General features: G+C 45.5%; 1 protein-coding gene across 1 annotated transcript; it reads left to right on the top strand.

Moving 5' to 3' along the window:
- Positions 1-7,304: 7,304 nt before the first annotated feature.
- LOC115527299 (NADH dehydrogenase [ubiquinone] 1 alpha subcomplex subunit 12-like) lies at positions 7,305-7,791 on the top strand. Its single transcript, XM_032595203.1, has one exon. The coding sequence runs from the start codon at positions 7,323-7,325 to the stop codon at positions 7,758-7,760; it is 438 nt and encodes a 145-aa protein (XP_032451094.1). The 5' UTR covers positions 7,305-7,322; the 3' UTR covers positions 7,761-7,791.
- Positions 7,792-12,166: the final 4,375 nt, after the last annotated feature.

The following is a 12,166-nucleotide window of genomic DNA, read 5'->3' as shown; positions in this document are numbered from 1 at the left end:
TGCTGGGTGGAGAGAGAATAAGGGCACTACACTAGTTTTCTACTGCCATATACCAAATCACCACTAACTTAGCTGAAATAACTTGTGTTTATTATCTCACAGTTTCTGTAGGTCAGATGTCTGGGCAGTGTCTCTCACGGGCTGACATCAACATGTTGACTAGGGTGCATTCCCTTCTGGAGCTCAGGATCCACTTCCAAGGTCACGTAATTATTGGCCAAATTCAGTTCTTTGCGACTGTAGGACCCTGGGCCCAGCTTCCTGCCTGCTAGAGATCGTAGACTAGAGATTGCTCTCAGCTCCTGGAGGTTTCATTCAGCTCCTGCCAGTGGCTTACCCACAAGCCCTCTTACGACATGGAGGTTTACTTCCCTAAGGCCAGCAGTAGGATCTCTCTCAAGTTTGGAATCTGTCTTCAGGCAGAGCCCAGCCCTTTTTAAGGGTTTAGATGATCTCTCTTTTGATTATCAAAGTCAACTGATTAGGAACCTTAATTTCATCTGTAAATTGACTTTTACCTTTGAAACCTGATCAGAGCAGTTAAATCCATCATTTTCAGTATTGCTCAAGAAGAGGAGATTATTTAGGTATATATATTGTGGGTGGAAATTTGGGGGGCCTCTTGGAATTCTGCCCCACTACAGACATGGAGCCCCAACTAAACCAGCCCTACAAGAGATCCTAAGGGGGATTCTGTGAGACAAAGTACCAGAGACATCGCTATAAGCATGAAACCTACAGACATCACAATGACTCTAAACCCATATCTTTCTATAATAACACTGAACGTAAATGGACTAAATGCACCAACCAAAAGACATAGGGTATCAGAATGGATAAAAAAAAAAAAGACCCATCGATTTGCTGTCTACAAGAGACTCATTTTAGACCTGAGGACACCTTCAGACTGAAAGTGAGGGGATGGACACCTATCTATCATGCTACTGGAAGTCAAAAGAAAGCTGGAGTAGCCATACTTATATCAGAAAAACTGACTTTAAATTAAAGGTTGTAACAAGAGATGAAGAAGGGCATTATATAATAATTATAGGGTCTATCCATCAGGAAGAGCTAACAATTATAAATGTCTATGCGCCGAATACTGGAGCCCCCAAATATATAAAACAATTACTCACAAACATAAGCAACCTTATTGATACGAATGTGGTAATTGCAGGGGACTTTAATACCTCACTTACACCATTGGATAGATCATCTAGATGCATGGTCAATAAAGAAACAAGGGCCCTGAATGAGACATTGGATCAGATGGACTTGACAGATATATTCAGAACTCTGCATCCCAAAGCAACAGAATATACTTTCTTCTCGAGTGCACATGGAACATTCTCCAAGATAGATCACATACTGGGTCACAAAACAGCCCTTCATAAGTATACAAGAATTGAGATCATACCATGCATACTTTCAAACCACAATGCTATGAAGCTTGAAATCAACCACAGGAAAAAGTCTGGAAAACCTCCAAAAGCATGGAAGTTAAGGAACACCCTACTAAAGAATGAATGGGTCAACCAGGCAATTAGAAAAGAAATTTAAAAATATATGGAAGCAAACGAAAATGAAAATACAACAATCCAAACGCTTTGGGATGCAGCGAAGGCAGTCCTGAGAGGAAAATACATTGCAATCCAGGCCTACCTCAAGAAACAAGAAAAATCCCAAATACAAAATCTAACAGCACACCTAAAGGAAATAGAAGCAGAACAGCAAAGACAGCCTAAACCCAGAAGAAGAAGAGAAATAATAAAGATCAGAGCAGAAATAAACAATATAGAATCTAAAAAAACTGTAGAGCAGATCAATGAAACCAAGAGTTGGTTTTTTGAAAAAATAAACAAAATTGATAAACCTCTAGCCAGGCTTCTCGAAAAGAAAAGGGAGATGACCCAAATAGATAAAATCATGAATGAAAATGGAATTATTACAACTAATCCTTCATAAATACAGACATGGAGCCCCAGGAAGGGGGCTTGAAATTCCAGGCCCAGCACTGATTGGAGTCCAGGCCAGGACAAATGGCAAACTCTCTTGCAGAAGGCAGAAAGGGGAAAGAAGGCAGAGACTAATTCTACATTAAACCAATGCAGAATGGGGCTGAGATAAACTAAAACTCAGATAGACGCTCCACACCACCTCAAATCCTAAGACGGTGGGTGTCAATGGCCTTCAAGGGCTGTTCAGGAGCCCAGGAGTCCTGGAGCTAGCAGAACATAAGTAGATTCTGAGTCATACTAGAACTCAACACATAATCACCAAACCTTCTTAGAATAGAAGGCCAATGATTTCTCAGTAGTACAAATGGGAGAAGGTATCATGATTCTCCAAAATGATTACTCCTTTCTACTGTCCAAATAGCGTGGCCTGGACTTGGAAAAACAGTGGCATTTTCTGAGCCAGGTTGGGAAAGACAGCTGTTGACATTCTTCACAAGCACAAGTTTCTTGAAGTGTTCAGATGGTAGAGACTGGGGAACTCTTCACAGATTCAGATCCTGGGAACGGAGAAAGCTAGGCAGGGACTGGCTTGACCTCTAGAAAGGGACTCTCTTGATCTCATGGATTTGAGGGAGACTTCCACATTAGTCCACATACAGAACAGTGCACTGGGCTGAGTTACCCATGGTCCCTTATGCTAGACCAGCAGCATAGAGATAATGAGGCAACTTCTTAGTGATGTTATGACAGGAGCGCCTGGGTGACTCAGTTGGCTAAGTGTCCAACTCTTGATTTCAGCTAAAGTCACGATCTCATGTCATGGGATTGAGCCCCGCCTCAGGCTCTGCACTGGGCGTGGGGTCTGCTTAAGGTTCTCTCTTTCACCTTCTCCATCTGCCCCTCCTTCCCTCAAAAAATATTTAAAAATAAAATGAAATAAAGAAGATACTATGACAGAAGCAAGAGATGGCCAAGGGGACATTTGTCCTGAGCTAGGAAGGAGCTAGCACAGCTGCATGAGCGCTGGGAGAATATGGTCTTCCCAGATCTTAAATTCATACTTAGGAGACAGAGACAATAATAACACAATGCAGTAAAAAGTGGTCAGGAAACTGGAAACCACCATACAGTGAAGGTATGACTATTGCTACAATAACCCTTTAACAAATGATCAGTGGCAGTAAATAGAGACACTTTTGTTTTACCTGCAGACAAACTGTCCCCCTGCATATACGTGACTAAACTAAAAGCAGAAAGCATATGGGGGGTTTTTCTGACAACCCTGGGCCTAAATAGTTAAGGTGGGCCAAGTACAGTTTGCTGTCTCTAGGAATTAAGACAAGTAAGACAAAGGGAGATCCCGCGTCAATGAAATCCACATTCAAGGCATGGTTGCCCTCAGATCTGTGACCTGGTCCTCTCTGTGCCTGTGCCCTTGGAATTCCTCAGCCAAGGTGGAGGCCAGGAGAGAGGAGGCCGTGGAGGATAAGCTGCAGGAGCAGAATGCAGGGACAGTGAGGGGCAGGAAACAGACCCCACTGGGGCAGGACCGGGTCTCAGGGTCCTGCACCTCTCAATCCCATCCCTACTCCCCCATGTCCAAATGCCCCCTAACCCATACCTCCTAAATCAAGGCAGCCAGTGCAGACCAGGTACCACAGTGGGGCCTCCAAATGTGGCCTACGGGCATGGTTTCCAAATCCTAAAACTGGCAGGCTCAGAACATCGGGAAAAACACAGGAAACTTTAAAAAGGAAGCTAACCACGTGCTTTCAGTGTTGTTCTGCTGAATGAACGTTGATGGAATGGAAACCAAATACATCAAAGTCATGAGTGGGGCCATTAGAGGAAACGGAGGGTAAGTCAGTCACCTCCTGCGATCGTTTGTTAGCTCTGACATAACAAACTACCTCAGACCAGGGGGCTTAAACAACAGAAATTTATTTTCTCATGATTCTGGAGGCTAGATTCTGAGATTAAGGGTTAGCATCTTCTGAGGTTTTCTTTCCCGGGCTCGTAGATGGCCATCTTCTTCCCTTGCCCTCACATGGTCTTTTTTCTGTGTGTATCTGTGTCCTATCTCTTCTTTGTATAAAGACACCCGTCATAGTGGACTAGGGCCCACACTAATGTCCTCATTTTACCTTAAATACCACTCTAGAAACCTTATCTCCAAATACAGCCACATTCTGAGGTACTGGGGGATAGGACTATAGCATGTGCATTTTGTGAGTACACAATTCAGCCCTGGGAGCACCAAATCTGGAAGTATGGCACTAGTAAATGGATCACCCCATATATGCCCACACCCCTTCTCTGACATCCAGTGCCCTTTTGAACATGACAGGAAGCTGCTGGGGGGCAGTGGAATATCTCCAGTCACTGGGAGAGCTAATGTTCCAATGGATCTACAAGCGTAATCATGACAGCATGCACATCAGAGAGCTTTATGGAAAAATAAGAGAGAAATTAACCCAGAGGCCAGTTCGCTAAAACACCCCATGACATCCCACTGACCTGGTCATTTCTCATGGATGGGACTCTGGTGTAGGAAGGATGAGATAGAGTCGTCCTTTAACCAAGTAAAAATTTCCAACAGAGGACAAATGTGAGAGCTGATTTGGCCTCCCTCCTTCGCTGGACACCCCACAAGTTGCCCTGGTCCCACACAGAGAAGCCCGCCGGGGTGGGCAAGACGCTCAGAGAGGGACGCGTGGTGGGTGCACTGAGCCAGTGTGAGGTGACACGGTGCGTGTCAGTAGGGCCCAGAGCATTGTTGGATCCTAATTATTAGGGCCCAGAAATCAAGGCATCCGTCGTGGTCTGTCCTCCAGTTGGAAGAACCCGGGAAGAACAGAGAGACAAAGACACTTGTGCCAAAAGGGAGCAAAGAGGCTACGTCCCTGCCTGGGGCTTCCTAGCAGGGGAAGCACAAGTCTGCAGAGCCACCGCTGCACTGAGAGCCCCCACCCTATCCTTGGCGGTACCCCAGCTCCAGGCCATCTGATCAGGCATCTGAGAACTTACAGCCATCAGAGTGATGCCTATCCCTGATCACCTGCTCTGAGAAGTAGGCTCGTGGCAAAGGGAACCCAGAAAACCTAGCCTTTCCCAGCTGTGGGATGCCAGCCAGGCCTTGTCGGGCTCCGACTCACCCCATCAGGGACCCTGCGGTGGGATATCAGCTTGAAGGTCATGAAGCCCCCAAACTAACCTGTGTTCTGCGAGAACCTGAACTTGCAAAGAAGATCCCTAATCCCTGGCTCAAAAGGAAGAAAGGGCAGCCTGCGGGTGCGCCTCGGTCAGGGTCCTGCTGCCGAGCAGAGCCAGCAGGACGTAGGTCAGACGTTTACTGCAGAGAGTCGGTCAGACGTGGTCCATGCGGGGTGCCGCTCTCGCATCTGAGGCTGCAGCCGGGAGCATCAGGACAGGCAGATGGGGAGGGATGACAGACATGGAGTGTGGGAAGCAAAGACAACTGGGACCTCCTTGCAACAGTGCCAGACCCGCAAGGGTCAACCGGAGCCATTCGGATGCCTAGGCAGAGAGGCAGGGGCAGGAGATGCCGGAGGACGGGGGGGAGTGCGGGCAGCTGCCGGACCCAGACCCGGGGGGCCGGCGCATGGGTGATGACAGCCTGCCCTGGCCTGAAGCAGGCAATCTGCTCCCTCCCGGCAGCTTCCCATGTCTCATGCCAAGTGCACTCCGTGCTCACTTAGAGCAATTCGGAGCAGAGAACTCTGAGGAACAACGTTTCAGCTTCACTAAAGTGACACGAGACGAATCCACCCGACAAGAATACATCATCAGTCTAGATAGTGATCATTTCTTCTAGGAGGACAGAGTCCCGGAGCTCTGGGACAGAACTGTAAGGCATTCAAGTGCCCTTTTAAAATGGGACCCAGGGCCCGGGAAGGCTCCGTGGAGGTGATATGTGAAGTGAGGTGACCCCCTGAATGTGCAGGCTCAGATGCAGGTGGCCCAGGAGACAGGTCTTAGGGTGAGTCACAGACATCAGCGCAGAACAGGAGCCAGGGGCGGGCAGAAGCAGCTCAGAGAGGTCAGGGATGCAGAGATGAGCCTTCTGCTTCCTCCCGCAGGGCAAATAACCAGACGTAAAAAATGTTTCACAGGCCGTGCAGTTTCCTACTCCCTTGTGTGAAATTAAAGTCTTCAGACTGGAATCACGGTATCTTTTTTTAAGATCATGTTTCAGATGGTCCATTTTAGGTCTTGAACTCCCCCTGATACCTTACTTTATTTTTCCCCAATTTTTTACTACACTGAGTAAATATTAAAACACAAATGGAGCTCAGATCTCCTTTCATTATTCATCAAGTGTAGCTGCCTTAAAACTTGAAGGGATTATCTTTTGCCTGCAGCCCAAATAAGGTTGACCTCCCTTTCTTTGTCTTCTCTCCCTTTCTACCTCTTTCTTTCCCTCACTCCTTTTTATCAGTCCTTCCTTAATTTTTCATTTTTTTATGGCTTCATAAACGAAAACCCCCAAAAAATATCTTCCCAGTAAAGGACATGTAACAAAAGTAAAGCAGCAGACACATCGTCATTCAACTATGACAACTATGACAAGAAAAAATGTTTTCTGAGCTTTATGTCCCCCTGCCCAGTGCTGTCCACATACATCCTCTGTTGTACCTGGTGCTCTCAGCAAGGGGTCTAATTTTGTACTTTGCTTTATTCACTGGATAATGTCATAAAGATGTTTTCCACTCTGCCAAATTGGCTTGCCTGTTATCATTCTCAACAAGCTTGTGGTTCTCAAGGAATGATAGGAACCACTGGTGTTGGGAGTTGTGGAAGAAGGTGCCTTAGCCTGATCATGATCCACAGAGAGCCGCCCTTCTGGTCCTTGTGCACAGTGGTGGCCAGGTCCAGGAGAATTCCTTTGCCATTCAGGAACCTACCTCTTAGTGTGCCTGAGGTGAGAGAAAACTTGAGGAATTTTCTCTAAAGGGGTACAGGGCAGGGAGAGTGGTGGCCGATGTGCTCCTGGGTGTTTCCCTAATCACATCTCATCACCCCTACCAGAGGCATGTGACTCCCCTAGGCCCCTCAAACCCTTCCCCAGAACAGCTCATCAGGACCTGCAAGGTGAAAAAGAGGTTTTTATGTTCCTCATAAGGAAGACCCTGAGAGAGATTCATGCACAAAGGAAGGAAAGCAAAATGATATTTTGTATTAAATTTTGCACATAAAACCCAAAACTATAGTTTTGTAACATGTCCTTTTAAAATGCTAAATTTGGAGCAAAAAGGACAGGTGACATACAGAAATCAAAAAGTAAAATAACAGATACAAACCCAACTATATCGAGCACCTGGGGGGCTGGTCCTACGGGACAAGATGGAGTTCCTGCAGGTCCTGAAACGCGGGCTGGAGCAGCTCAGCGGCCACGGTGGCCTCCGAGGCTATCTACGAGTTTTCTTCAGGGCAAATGATGTGAGGGTTGGTACATTAGTGGTGGAAGACAAATATGGAAACAAATACTATGAGGACAACAAGCAATTTTTTGGTCGTCACCGAGGGGTTATATATACAACTGAAATGAATGACAAGAACGCGTTTTGGGATGTGGATGGAAGCATGGTCCCCCCTGAATGGCATCGTTGGCTTCACTCTATGACTGATGATCCTCCAACAACAAAACCACCTACTGCTCGTAAATTCATTTCGACAAACCATAAGTTCAATGTGAGTGGTACTCCAGAACAATATGTACCTTATTCTACCACTAGAAAGAAGATTCAAGAGTGGGTCCCACCTTCAACACCTTACAAGTAAAGACAATAGAAAATAATTTAAACATGTATAATATGGGGCTCTTCATGTAATTGCACTTTTACTGATTAAAATTGATTAAAAAAAATCCAACTATATCAACAATATTAAATATGAATGGCTTAAAAATCCAATCAAAATGCAGAGAATATCAGATTGGATAAAAATAAAACAGTTATATGCTGTATATCAGAGATATACTTTAGATTCAAAGATATGAATGGGCTGAAAGTAAAAGGGTAGAAAATACATACCATGCGAACAACAACCATAAGAAAGCTGGAGTGACAATATTGATATCAGACAAAATAGACTTTAAGACACAAAATGTTACTTTAAAAAAAAGAGGGACATATTATAATTAGTAGGAGATTAATCTATTAGGAAGACATACTAATTATCAACATGTGTTCACCTAACAACAGAGCCCCAAATTGCATGGAGTAAAGCTGATAGAAGTGGAGGGAGATACAGACAATTCAAACATAATAATTGGACTCGGTTATATCCCACTTTCAATATGGATAGAATGACTAGGCAGAAAGAAGATCAACAAGGGAACAGAGAACTTGAATAACACTATGAAATGCAAAACTTTCATGAGTAAAAGGAACTTCTTAGTGCTTAAGAGAAGAAAAGCACATTTCTAAGGGTGGCATGGAGGAAGGTGGGGGGGGGGGGGTGCTAGATGGTGGTTGGGAGACCTAACCTTGAGTCCTGTCAGGACAAACTAGATGGCTTAAAGCCATTTACTGGAAGCCTCTGAGCCTTAGCTTCCTCACACATTAAATGAGGGGAGAATGCACCATTCACAGAGCTTTGTGGGGATTTCTAAGACAAAAACCATTAAGGAAATTACTTCCTAGGCTGCAGAGTGCTCTCGAAATGCAAAATAAGCTGATCATGGGCCTGTCTACCCTAGGAGCCATTCCAAACCTTTTCCCCTCTCTGTTTTATGGAGATGGAGCTTCAGAGCAGGTAGGTGTTGACCATTCTAGGCTGTGTTGCCTGGACTTTCGTTCTAGCTGATTTGTGGCAGGATTTGCCCACAGAGAGATCGTGGTAGAGAGAGTACAAGAAAGGGAGAAGCCAGGGTATTTCCCCATCACCACTTTGCCCACACCTAGGCGGTGTCTCCGGCAATCTTCAGCTAGGTCTCCAGCTCCTTCCAGACAAGTCAAGCTACCAGTTTCCCTATGACCATTAAGCTTGGACCCCAGTAGCAACAACTGCCCCCTTGGTTCCTCTAACCCAGGGGATTTATCGATCCTTTCAATGTCTCTGTGCTCTGCCTTGCAGCCAGCCACCTTATCACCTGGGTAACCAGATCCCTCTGTTTATAAATATATAGAGTGGCCTCTCTTCCCCTGGTTGATCCTTGGATGATTAATACGATTTTTACTTAAAGTAAATTTTGTATCTAATCTACATAGCACTCCTACAAAACTGAGGCAGCTCACACAGCATAATGCAGTGCTAGGAAGCCGGGGGAGGGGGGGGGGGGATAATGGGAAGCCCATGTGCTTTACCATCCCCCACTGCTAAGTCAAATCCTACCAGGGCACCAGCCGGCCAGCCCCCTCCCTCCAATCTCCTGCAACAATTTACAACAAAACCAAAGCAAAATGCAGACATGTGGGGGGCTTTTGTCTGGGATTTTTGGGGGCATTCTTGGATTCTGAATGTGCTATACCACATGTTAGCAAAGCCTGAGTTTCCCTGAGCAGCTGTTTGGATGCTCCTCAGCCCCCAGATGAACAAGGTGCCTACATCGGTTTTAATTACATGGCTGCACGCTTTCTCTTTACATACCAAGTGACCTCCAGGCACAGAGCCATGGGGACAAGTCATAGGGCACTGAATGTGTCCAATGTGACTAATGACTTGGGACACTTGAGAACATTTCTGTACTGTTTACATTAAAAGAACATGTATTTTATTTCATAACATAGAACTGACATTTGACATGTTGAGTCGATGCAAGTCACGAGTGCAGTCCCTGAATTATAGCAGACAAGTAATTAGTCCCTAGAGGCCTATTGCTCCAACAATTTTCATTTATCTTCTTTCAGATGACAATGTGGGGTTTTCTTTCTTTAAATCTTAGTACCCACAAATAGCCCCACCCCCACTGCATCCTTTCCCACACGCACGCCCAACACTTGTCCACCTCCAGACTCAGTGAGACCACACAACAATAACCCACCTCACCACAGGGCTTCAGGTCTGATGGCCGTGCTGCCCCTGAAATCCTCACAGGGTCGATTTTTCCTGAATTGGCAACTTGATGCTATTTATTGATAATGCTGACTCCATTTCACGTTCTGGCTTCCAGTAGTGTTGTCACTGATCATCCAAATACCTCAACTTCTGTACAGAAGAGAATGACATTTTCCCCAGACCAGACTGCAATGCAGAGGCCAGTCTCAGAACCACAAGTACAGCAGTACAGCTTTCCTATTCATGTAAAAAGGAAGCCAACTTTTCCTGGATCTGATTGTAAAAGCTCAAGGCACCACCGATGGGGACAGGGAGGTACCTTGGTGATTCAAAGAACAGGGGCCACTCTCGTTTCCAATCTAAACAACGAGTTCTACTTTGTTAATGGGCTTAGGTTTAAATTACTGATAAATATGACAGAAACATTAAAAGCCCAAGAATGTGATTGTCTTTTTAAGTCTTAGAGACATTAAAATGGAATAAGGTAAACATTTGCAAATTTTTTAAGATTTGCATTTGCATTTATTGAGGAGGGCAAATATGGTCATTGACTTTGATTTTTCCATGCAATAAATTTACCAATTCAAACAAATTGAAGGCAAGGACATTTTAAATCAACTTAATTCTGCATTCAAGAGTATTTTAAGCATTTTAAGTATTTCCAAGTTCACACTGTAACTCAAACCAGGTTGGCAAAATGTTTCCTTTGTTAGAACAAAGAGGTCTTTAGTGGTGATTTGTGGATAGCTCTGGAGTTCTGTGCAGAAAGGAGTTGCTCACATTCTGAGCTGGTTTCTGACAGACAGAAACAGGGAGAGCTTAACACTGAAGCTGACATTTTCACAGGAGCAACAAGAAGGTCATCCCCAAAAAGGAGGGTGACATTCAAACAAACATGGAAGCAGAAAGGTGGATGGATTCAGAGGATGGGATTTCTGACTTGGTGAGCATACAGAGGGAAAGCGGGGCTGAAACGAGAAGGAAGTTGGGGTCAGGCCCTTTCCTTATGGTCACCCTGATTTTATTAGGAGCGCCTTCAAGAAGGGAACCATGTAGGTAAACTATTTAATGAGCACTATTTTGACCTGTGCCCATTCCTAGAGCTCAATTTTCTTTTCCCCGTGAAAGCTATGGGACACGTGGTGTGCACATCTCGGTCGACACAGGCAGAGAAATTGGATCTGGACTTCAGACCCAAGAACACCCAAGCTGGGGCCCCAGGTTGGGTGTTGAACCCTACAAGTGGTTCTGGGGCAGCCTGAAACATGCTGAGGGCAGAGCTGGTGAGAGAAAAGGTGCCCAGAAGTGGGCGATGGGTAAGTGCATGGATGTGTCCAGGTGGGTGGTGGCCTGAGCTGGGACTAGCTCTCAGAATAGAAGGAGTTGTCTTCTGAGGCAAGAGAGTCAGCCCTTCAAAGGGCTTCAAAGGCTTCACAGGCTGCTGAGGAACCAGAGTGACAAGACAGAGAGATGAGGATAAAGTCTTTGACTTCACAATCACTGACCCCCCCAAGGCACCTGCTGGAAGCTGTCACGGTAGCTAGGAGCCACAGGGAGGTAGGGCTCTCATTGGGACACCCATCCGCTGACTGAGGCTGCTCCCAGAAGAGCAGCGAGCCTGGCCAGGCTGCGAAACTCAAGTGCTTAAAAGTCTCGGCTCTCCTCTACCTTCCAAGACAGTCTCCCCCCATGGAAATAAGCCTCAGTACATTTTGTTTGTTCTCTTACTATGAGCTTCACCAAGAAGAGATAGAAAGGAAACCTTCCCCCACCCCCTCCCATAGAACTCCCAGACTCACGGAACTCTACCCACACTCTCCAATTTGTAACTTGTAAAAGCAGCCTTATGGCGAGTATTAGCCACACCGCTAGGAAACACTGCGTGTTGTAAAGAGAAAGTCACTCATCAGACCCTGTTATCACAACCATTCCCTTTGATTCCACCTCAAATTCCAAACATAGCTTAGCCTCTGTGGTCACATGAAATATATGGCAGTGCATGTGCATAAGTGTGGGTGTGGGGTGCAGTCTTTCATTGCATTATTTCTTCAGATCTTAAGAGAGGATTTAAAAGCTGCCATTCAAAATATAGGCCTGGATATCAAGATGTGATGCTCACCTGGATGCTTTTGGCCTCCAAGGATTTAAAGGGCTCCCAAGATATATCACTTCTTGCAGCCAACCTTGAG

The sequence above is a fragment of the Lynx canadensis genome, chromosome D2, assembly GCF_007474595.2.
Source record: "Lynx canadensis isolate LIC74 chromosome D2, mLynCan4.pri.v2, whole genome shotgun sequence".
Classification (NCBI taxonomy): domain Eukaryota; kingdom Metazoa; phylum Chordata; class Mammalia; order Carnivora; family Felidae; genus Lynx; species Lynx canadensis.
The sequence above is the reverse complement of the archived record's forward strand: the minus strand, read 5'-3'. Positions and strand labels throughout refer to the sequence as shown.

What these genes read in the sequence shown, in the direction of transcription:
- LOC115527299 (XM_032595203.1), top strand. Translation starts at nt 7,323, where the DNA reads ATGGAGTTCCTGCAGGTCCTGAAACGCGGGCTGGAGCAGCTCAGCGGC.